Genomic DNA, 10301 nt, shown 5'->3' with positions numbered 1-10301 from the left:
AGTTCTTGGGTAATGTGCACGCGTTGCCGAAAGAGTTCCTGCGGATCAGCAGAGCGGAGGCTCCCTCTTTCTAGCCCTTTTCCCTCCCTTTTTCTTCTCTAGGGCATCATTTTCCGCCGAAAACTCACCGGAGCGATCAATTTACCGCGACTCCATGACTCCGTTTCCCGCCATTGTCTTCCTTTATCCCGCCGATGGAGCATCTGGAGAGCGATAGCGGAGGTACGAAACTGATAATCTTAGGGTTTTGAGAATTTTTGAGTTTCTAGTTGCGATTAGGGTTTTTCGGTGCGACAACAGGGCTCGTTTTCGGTTTAGGGTTTTGATTCAGTTACGTTTTAGGGGTTTAATTCCATTTTCTGATGGTTATATGAGCTGGAAATTTGAGATGTGGTGGATTGGTGCTTGTCCAAATGCTAGATTCTCTTGGCAGGTAATTACTTACAGATCAAATCTTCTTGCGTCATCAAGTTTGCTCCTTTATCGTTATTTTGTTTCGTTTTTTAGGGTTTGAAAAGGGTTTCTCTTTCTTGGGGAAGGGTTTAGGGTATTTGTAGAGACAGTGGGGCTTGTGTTTGGTGGGACTTTGGTTTTTAGAGTCGGTGATTGTGGGAAGGGGTTTTAATTCGCTAGGGTTTGAGGTGTTAAGTTGGGGTTTAGAAACATGATGTGTTGGTGTTTGTGCAGATGATAGTATCTTTTTTTACTCCCGTTGAACAAATTCTAGTTTTGACGGGTAATTGGCATTGTGGTGAAATCTGATGATTAGGGTTTTGAAACGTTTTGAGTTCCTCTTTCCTTGGCTGTGGATTTGGCCTGTTTGGATGGAGGGTAGAGAGGGGGAAGGGAAGGGAAATTTCATTTTAACCTTGTTTGGGAGTTTTATTTTGGAGGGTAGAGGAGGGGAATGGAGGGGAAATTTGGCCCAAATTTCTGACACCCCAAATTGGGGTGTAACGGAGGGGAAGGGAAGGAAGGGGAATTTTCCCCCTTCCTTCCCCTCCTTACCTTCCCCTCCTTCCCTTCCTTACCTTCCCTAAGTAAACTCCCAAACACACCAGTCTTTGCAGGTATTATTGGTGTGACGGCCTTAGTGCCCATGGTTATGGCAAGGTTATGGCAAGGGGATTTTGTTTTTGCTGGGGTTTTGGTGTTTAATGCCATTTTGGCTGTAATATGATATTGGGCATTATATGATGACCCTATGCCTAGGCGGCCTCCTAGCTGGGGCCTAGGACGTTTTTTTGGTTTAATTGGAGGCGGATGAGATTTGTATATCATTCTTTGGATATTTAAAAAAGTCGGTTCACTGGTAAATAGTTTTAGGGAGGGCATATCATTTTCTAATATTTACAACTTTACTTGAAAATTAACTTTGTCATGTATTTCTTGTCTACTTCAATTGATACTTGTGACTTGTTAAGCATACTTTTTATGTCCCTTTTTTGTTTCTTTCTTTTTTGCATTTCTTTTCTTTGTTCATGGCTAAACCCTACGACAAAAGGGATCCTATACCAAAATTGTAAGTTCCTTACTTTCCAGCTGAATTTGTGTTGTTTCAGTAGATGTCTTTTGTTCAAACATATTGATAGAAACACCTTCCTTCTTTTACTGGTTTTTTTAAACTCTGAAGCCTAAAAATTCAGAACTCTCGGGGCTATACCTAAATAAAAGTTGGTTGGAGCAGTAATTTAGGCCATTGACACCATTTTAGAGTTTTAAATTTACAATTTATTAGTTTCATTTGGACCCAGAAGCAAATAAATCAAGTTTAAGGAAGTTGGAGATGGGCTAGAAATGCTGGTTGGTTTCATCTTTTTTCTAGATAGTAGATGCCTTGATAAACCTAGCCCAGTATTAGCTGAAACATTTTATTGTATGATGTTGTGGAATGTTGCATTGCTTTTTGCAATCTTTTGTGAAATTTTGCTTATATTCCTCCATGCACGCTGTGTGAAATTCTAAGCAGATCATGATACTGTTGGATTATGATTTCAAACTCATTCCATACTTCTCTTTGGAGTTAAATCTTCTCGCTTATACTCATTCTGTTTAATGACCTGAATGAAATCCTTTTTTGCACGCCGCATCTAAGATTAAACCATCAGCCAACTCTGACAACAATTCTAATTGGGAGAAAAAAAAATCCTATTATTGTATAGCAACAAAGTTTTAACACTATTTGAAGTTTGTCATATACCTTCAAATAGTTCCTGTATTTCTTGACATTTTTCAAAGTAATTTATCGTTGAAATTTACAAGACGTAGTTGTTTGATTTATGACGTAGTCTTCAGGATGAGATCTTGAATCACTATAAAATGGTTCGTGATCATATTCTCTTGGTTCTTGGTCATCTGTCCTAGACCTAATGGCTCTGTTTGGAGTTTGGAGTTTGGACTAAGAGATTGTTTTCATGTGAGAATTTAGATATGTTGCCTTTGTATGGAAATGCCAACCTGCCTTGATTGTGATGATGCATGAACAAATGTAATGTATGTAAGTATACATTTAGGTATGTATGCATAATGGGAATTTTTGTTGAAAACAAAAGTATCCTTTTTGTTGTAGCATGTAGACTATATTTCCTTCTGAAATTGGCAATCCTTAATTGTCATGATCTCCATGCATAAAACATGCTCTAATCAAAATTCATCTAGTAGTGAAAGTTTAGTACTCCTAGGTACTGTACTAGGATGGACCTCATACATGTGTGTGTTTCCAGATATCTCGGCCTGTAATGTCTGTTTGGCACTACTCATGGCAACAATCTACATTATCTAGGACATATATGGATAAAAAATAATGTGACGAAAGGAAAGCTTTTACTGTAAGCTAGTCTCTCTCAAGGCGGTGATAGCAGCATTGGAGGCTGTAGTGGGGATGCTAGCGGCAGCAGAAGGCAGTTATTGTTAACCTTTTCCTTTAGTAATTTCCTCTGCTCCTCTTCTCATCCCCCTCCATGCTGACACATACAACAGGCACCTACACATAAAACATGCCAGATAACTTTTTTGTTTGGGGATTATCTTTTATTGAGTCAGTTTGTCTTAGCTAATATCCTTCCTAGTTCTCTGATGTATGCAATTTTCTTTCAAGTACCCTCGCTAAGCTCCCTTTACCCAATTCCCGCTGCATTATGGCCTTGTACTGATTAATTTGCGGCATCATTTTGTATTCTGTGAGTTTTATGCAAACTCAATTCATTTCCTTTCATACTTCTTTTTCTTTGAAGAAAAGGCCCAAGCTGCGGCATTGTTTTCCTTTTTAGTTCCTATTGCCTACTAGGCTGCTAGTGATATCTTCGGACAAACTTAGTAGGATTGTTCAAGAGGGAACAGCCAACTTTCTCTAGTTTGTTATTAGGCTACTTAACAATTGGCATGCTTTGCCTTTATCGTACAATGATATTCACACATTATTCTCTTGTGTACTTAGACCATCTGACTAGATGATCTAGTTAACTCCATCTTGTTCTTATGTGTAGTTGGTAGGGCTGGCTGTACACTATTTCTAGTAACAAATGTCAATTAATTTCACCATATTCTTTTTGTCTTGCCCAATAAAAGGTACATTTTTCTTCAAGGCATACATGAATGGATCTGAATTTTTTGCTTGTTTCAAACACATATATTTGTTTCTTGGCATATTTCTTTGAGCTGCTGCCAATAGTCCTTAGGTGGTCGCTTCTCATAGTTTAAATAATTTATGCAGTTTATGTCTTGAGATTTTCCTTGTCGCCAAGCTCTCAACAGCCCTACCTCATTGCTAACCCTGTCCTTTGTGTTTTTTGTTTTGTTTTCAAAGTTTGTAAATCAGTCAATCGTGTATATATACTTCCTTTAAGCCTTATTTCTTAATGGGAGTATGCTTGAGTTATTCATAAGCAGGAACTGATGATGATCTACCAAACCAGTGACTTGTTCAGATTTCTAGGGGTATTCTATTTTCTGGAGCTTTGAGGATCATATCAAAACCGATACATCATAGAAAAGACTCTGACATGGATTTCCAAATTCATTGTATAGAGACAGAAGCGTATGGTGCTGTTTTGAGAGCCTTTATTGCTCAGTCCGAGGTCCTTACATGGGTATTTTTTCCACCTTTTTTTCTGCTATGCTTTGAATTTTTTTAATTGAAAATGCTTAGTCTTCTACACTATTATCACTAAACTTGTTTGAATTCTGATAGTTTTTTATTTATGAGGCCAACTCCATACGTGAGTGCTGATAATTTTTGAATTAATTACTGTACTTGACATTCCTTTTATCAGGTGCTAAACTTATCCCCCTTCATTTTCTTTTAGGACAAGGAAGAACTCATAACAGAGTTAAGAAAGGAACTTAGAGTTTCCGATGCTGAGCATAGAGAAATTCTTGCGAAAGTGAATCAGGATGAGTCAATCAAGTCAATAAGGTAATAATGTTCTGTCAATGGTTCGATATTTGTTTGGGATTTATTTATTTGAACAAGCTTATAGATTCTTTGAATCAGCTGGAGTGCTAAACATGGTTTTCTTTGATAAAATTATGCGAAGCAGGGAACGGCACAAGGTTACAGATGGTCAGCGATTGAGTGTCATGAACCCTTCTGCTTCTGATTCCATGTTTGTGGGTCATCTATCTCGTAAAAGGCTGAAACCTGCACAAACACATGTGACATCCTCCCCCAAATATGCACCTTCTGTTCAACCTTCACCTGTAAATTTCTTTTCTTCACCTATTAGTAAATTGTGTATTTATATGAAAGTGGGCAATCGTCTGTTATTAGTTTTATGCTGAAATTTTCATTACTAGCCTTTACCTCTTCTCAGCTTTCACAGATGTAATACCTCTTTTCAGTTTTTATCTGTAATACAACTCTTCCTTCTTCGCCTAGTAGTAAATTATGGATCTATATGAAACAGGAACAGTCTTTTTTTGCTAGTTTCGTGCTGAAATTTCTTTTACTAGCTTTTACCTCTTCAACTTTCTCATATGTGGTTATAACCTTTTCGGCTTTCTCAGATGTGACAGTACCTCTTCTCAGCTTTATCTGTATACATGCTGTGTAGAAAAAATGTTCCTTGTTGCTTTATTATGCTGGGAAATCTGAGATTGGTACTAAACCTGTGGGTTGCTAACTAGGAGGAATTAGTTAACTGACCTGTATCTGGAATCGCCATATGGGAGGCAAGGAATTCTATCACTGAAAAGTTCTTGTTAGCTGCTGGTAGATAGTATATCATAAGCAGGGAATGCCTCAACTTGCAGTGGATACAAAATGTTCAGAATGATTTATGTGCTATTGATGTTTGAGAAATTGGCTCTTAATAGGATATAATGTTGGAGAATTTATCAGTAAGGATAAGCCAAAGTCATGTTGGTACTAGCTCGCTGATTATCATTAATGCATGCATTTCAAAAATAGCATGTTTCTTTTCTTTGTGTACAAAGTAGGTGCAGATCTATGTTACTGGGGCACTTCAAATATGGAGCCGTATCAGTACCTGACACATGAACCCATACCCGACACTTTGTGGACCCTCCTTAAATATATGCATATATTTATTTATGCACACCAGTACTCAATAATAGAATGCATATTTAATTTAAAACACTCATCATATACCTCTTTCATAACACACACACCACCAAGTAACAAAAATTTGAATATGGGTATGAGGTGGCAGCTCATTTTGCTAAATTAGCTACCAAGAGATAGAGTGGTGTGGTCCACACCTTGTGATGTGACTAGCAAGGTGGGCCTCACCACATGGCTATCTCTTGATAGCTCATTTAACAAAATGAGCCGTCACCTCATACCCATTATTTCCTATATATATATATATATATATATATATTATATATATATAGTATATAATCCTACACCTTCACATCGCATTTTTGTCACTTGTTGGTTAGGGTCGAGTTTCTTTCATCCTTAAGAACTACGATTTAAAAGGGTCATATATACAGTATGGCTCAAAACTATAATTATATCCCATGAGTTTCAACGTGGCCCCTTACACTATCTTAGACCAATTTATCGTGTCCCATACCCACACCTGGACCCGTACCTGTGCAGCTTAGGTGCAGTCCTACCTTCTACCTTAATACTATATTTTTAGCTGTTACATGATTTTGCTAGATAGTTGGTTCCGTCTCTAGCATGTAAATGTTGAAGGAGAATCAGACTGGGGAGGTATAATGGTATATTTTTTGTAACTTGGGAAGCTAATAGAAATGGTTAAGGAATTCAAAATGGATGTACCCTGCAATATTCTTGGATTTGATGGTTGACATCCAGGAAAGGATTTAGGGTGAAGAGATAAAAGGCCAGGGATAAACCGCACAGGCTGATGCTTAATCCCTAAAGACCTCACCATGAAGAACCCCATTTGGCTATCCCTAAAGACCACACCATGAAGAACCCCATTTGGCTCCCTCCTTTTTTTTCCTCATCTTTTTTCCAAGCTTTATAATAAAAGATGGAGATTAAAGAAGAAGGTAAATGGCAAACTGAAGGAATTACTAGAAAATATGTGTTGTATCATTCTATATTGCACATTTTCTATTTTAGGTGGACCATATAAATTTTACTCAGATGAGGGCAAAGTCTTTGAGGCTGTGACACATACAATTAGGACTGGAAACAAAACGAATTGAATTGATTATTACAATGTTTTTTTTTAATTTTCAAATTCAAAAACAAATTTGAATATAATTCTTCGACTTTCTTTGAATTCGATTACAAATACTTTTAGAATATCCAGATATACTGATCGAATAATACGGTATGTTTGTTTGATTAATGATTTATAGTTATAAGTAGTAAACTATGTAACTAGAAATAGTTTTATTTTGTTAAAGAAATTTGGTTTAATGACCGACACAGGGCACTTTGAGTTTGTCAAAATTACTATAGAACTTAAATTATAACATGTAAGTAGGTCAAAAGCACAACATCATGCATGTAATAGTACAAATTACAAGGGATGAAACTCGAAACGTATATTTGATAATCAAACAAATTGAATATACATTTGATTAAGTTCTACTCATTTATGAACCGAATACTAAAAAATATTTGTATATTTTAAAATGAATCACCGAATAAAATATAACTGAATAGTTAGACGAACATTTAACTAATTATTTATTAATTATTTGGTTTGTTTCCACCCCTGTATACAATGAAGTAATGTTTTAAGTTCTAATATCTCTGTGTAAGGATATTTATTTCCATTCGAAATCTCTCACAAAATAAGTATTCATAATTAGAAACACACGCGAACACACACACGCACACATTCTTTTCTTTCAGGTGATCTGACTTGGAGATGTCCACAAAAAAGATACAGTTGCAAAACACAAAGGAGATTCTGTATGCTTTTTATTATTGATTACTTAGTTGCTTGCATTGAACATTTATGTGTTTAGGCTTTTTGGTTGCATTTATGTCCGCTTTCCTGTTTTATTTCTTCTTTCTATTTTTAGATGATGATCATATTCACAAAATCCCATTTCCCCTTCACTAGGAGTCAGCTGCATCTTCTCAATCTGTAAATCCAAAGTTTTTCATTATCTTTATTTTCTTAGTTATATGCTAAAAGACTGGACTAGACCACTGCACCTTCTGTGACAATATCTATCTTTTGCATCCTCCAAAACTGTTTACTTGAGAGAAAGTTTGCTTTGCTACTCAGGAAAATGATCTGTGTCATTTATGTCTATCCTGTCACCTTATCTTACATTTGGGTTAATGGGTTAAAGTTTCTAAACCTCCTCTTGTGTAATGCTCCAACCATGAAGTTATAGGAAGTAACTTCCTCCGCTCTTCTCTTGTCCAAGAGCTAAATATTTTTATGTTTAAGGACAACTGTCTAAAAATGCTAGCCATAGAGCCATAGTTGACTCCTGAGCTAACTCGAACTCATAGATACTGGATAAATTCTTAGCAGATGTCATATAACTTTTGTTTTGGAACCCCAACAAAGAAACACATGCTTGCCTTCTCAGCTGATCATAAGATTTCGAATTCCAAAAGTGGCCATAACCACATACTTATTTGGTGCAACATCTAGTTTTGTGTGGCATGCACTGTAAAATTTCATTTTGTGTGGCACTTGGCTCTATGCTAGACCTAATTCCTTACATTTCTTGATTGTATTGGCGGGGATGTTAAGTTAAGATGCTCAAAACCAGACTTCGTAGGGGTTGGTATCCTAGTACAGCCATCATACAACATGCTTGTATAGTTTTGGCCAATTTTCTTTAAAAATTCTAGATAAGATAAAGTCTCAAGTTAATCAGGCTACTTTGTCTTAACTGACTGATGTTGTATGAGCCTGGGTTGTTATTAAGGGTACACAAAAATATCTATATCCGAGAAAATATTTGTATCTGTATCCGTATCCGTTAGGATGTGGGTATGGTTGCTAAAATCATTATCCGTATCTGTTGGGATCCGAATATGATTGCTAAAATCTATATCAGACAAGATATGGTAATGGATATGGGTTATATAATGAAATATCCATTTCCAAAATATCGGAATATATGTTGATCATGTAGTTTCAACAATTTTAATCTTTAGATTAATGGAATCGTGGTTAACGTTGATGATCAATAGATAGCCTTTCAGATATAATGAACATATTAATGAACATATTAATGGAATCGTGGTTTAACTTTGATGATCAATAGATCTAATCTTAGCCTTTCATCTTAGCCTTTGATATAATGAACATATTAATGAACTCTTTAGTATCATATGAACTATTTTTTTTTATATCCCTTTTTGTATCTGCATGCATGTATATCTGCTTATATATCCGTTTGCGTACCCGTATCCATATCCAATATTGGTAAGCGGATATAGGGACGATAGGTATCATATCTGTGCATCCCTAGTTGTTACATTCAGTATGAGTGTTGACAGTGCTAAAGAAGCCACCATGCAAGCCTATTTTGTGATGTTTAGAATACCTATTTGATTAAAATATAAAATATAAAATTTGTAAGCTTTTTAGGCAACATTTTGATACATTATCCTTTTTCGGTTTGGCTAGATGCATGTTAGAGATGGTCACAGGAATAGCAATACATCTGTACTCTCTCCTCAAATGCGTTCTGGCCAGCCCGTCATCCCTGCTCTTCAGAACAGACAAGCACCAAGCTCTGGTAAATTAAGGGGATCATTGATAGTTCAGGCATCCAACACGGGCGTCCATTCAGATTTGGGAAACATTGATAGTATTGAGATTCGTAAAACCAACAAGGTTATAAATGAGGTATTCAGTCTTTAAATGGTTGATCATTTGCTTGTTATTTTTAATTTATTTCAAGAATATTGAATCTGAAGGTTGATTTAACTTTACCTTTACCAATAAGCAGGTTGAGAAGCTTTGTGAAGGGCTTAACCCTGATCCTGGTCAAATAGAGAGGGCAAAGATGGTCCTTAGGGTGAGTTGGTACATGGTATTTATTTGAGTGGCCTGAAATCTGCTTCAAATTTCTGGTTAACCGTAATATTTGAGGAACTGGAATTTGATTGCATTCTTGAACTGTTGCTGAAATAGGACCATGAAAGGGCACTTATGGATGCAATTGGAAGACTTACTCATATGTCAGATGGTGAGTGGTTAGAGTTCCACTTTTTACCTTTCTTTCTGCTTAATATATCTCAATTTGAACTTACTACTTAGGGTACATAGACCCCATGCAGTATCTCAATTTAAACTTACTACCTTGTAGTTTCATTGTTGCGGATAGACTTCCCAAGGTTCTTTATTTTGTCTTTTTTCTTTTTTTTTAAAAAAAACTCTTTCTATCTTTGATGAAAAGCTCAAAATAATGATACTACATGGGGTCCACGTGCAACTGACCCTATTCCTAGATATCCATGCTATATCTTTTTGATGAGTCTTTACCTGTGAATACTAGATAATTCTCCTGATCCCAGGCAAAAGCAGCATCAACATTCAAATGAAGAACGGGATAGGAGCAGGATCACCTACGGTGATGGCTGCATTGTAAATCATGCAGAAAGATCTGGAACCCCGCACATTATTCTTTAAGCTGATGATTTTGTTTAAAGTTGCTAGACAAGTTGCAGTTAGAATCATGACAATGACGAGGGCTCTTTAAAGTTGTTTAATTGTGATATATGATGGATTTCACGAATGACATCGGTATGTACCCTTCTTCCGATATCTTGCATCCTGTAATGCCTGAAGTCACGAAGTAGATACATGATGCACTGTAAAAGGCTCCTCTAACATGTGTAAATATAGTTTGTTTTGTCTATGATCTTTTCGTTA

General features: G+C 36.3%; 1 protein-coding gene across 8 annotated transcripts; it reads left to right on the top strand.

Annotated features, from left to right (window-relative positions):
* On the top strand, nt 1-10301 carry LOC109841936 (protein EMSY-LIKE 3-like). 8 transcript variants are annotated; one of them, XM_020410919.1, is made up of 9 exons: nt 1-222; nt 343-433; nt 3927-4088; nt 4305-4414; nt 4539-4698; nt 9051-9272; nt 9376-9444; nt 9561-9615; nt 9944-10301. In XM_020410919.1, exons 2-9 carry the CDS (start codon nt 371-373, stop codon nt 10015-10017), a joined length of 915 nt encoding a protein of 304 aa, XP_020266508.1. In that variant the 5' UTR covers nt 1-222; nt 343-370; the 3' UTR covers nt 10018-10301. The 8 variants fall into 8 exon arrangements, with proteins under 8 accessions (XP_020266508.1, XP_020266473.1, XP_020266555.1 ...); XM_020410884.1 differs by having other exon boundaries at nt 3-222; nt 9925-10301; XM_020411057.1 differs by having other exon boundaries at nt 6-222; nt 3915-4088; nt 9925-10301.

This window comes from Asparagus officinalis, chromosome 1 (genome assembly GCF_001876935.1).
Source record: "Asparagus officinalis chromosome 1, Aspof.V1, whole genome shotgun sequence".
Classification (NCBI taxonomy): domain Eukaryota; kingdom Viridiplantae; phylum Streptophyta; class Magnoliopsida; order Asparagales; family Asparagaceae; genus Asparagus; species Asparagus officinalis.
This window is presented reverse-complemented; position numbering and strand designations above follow the sequence as displayed.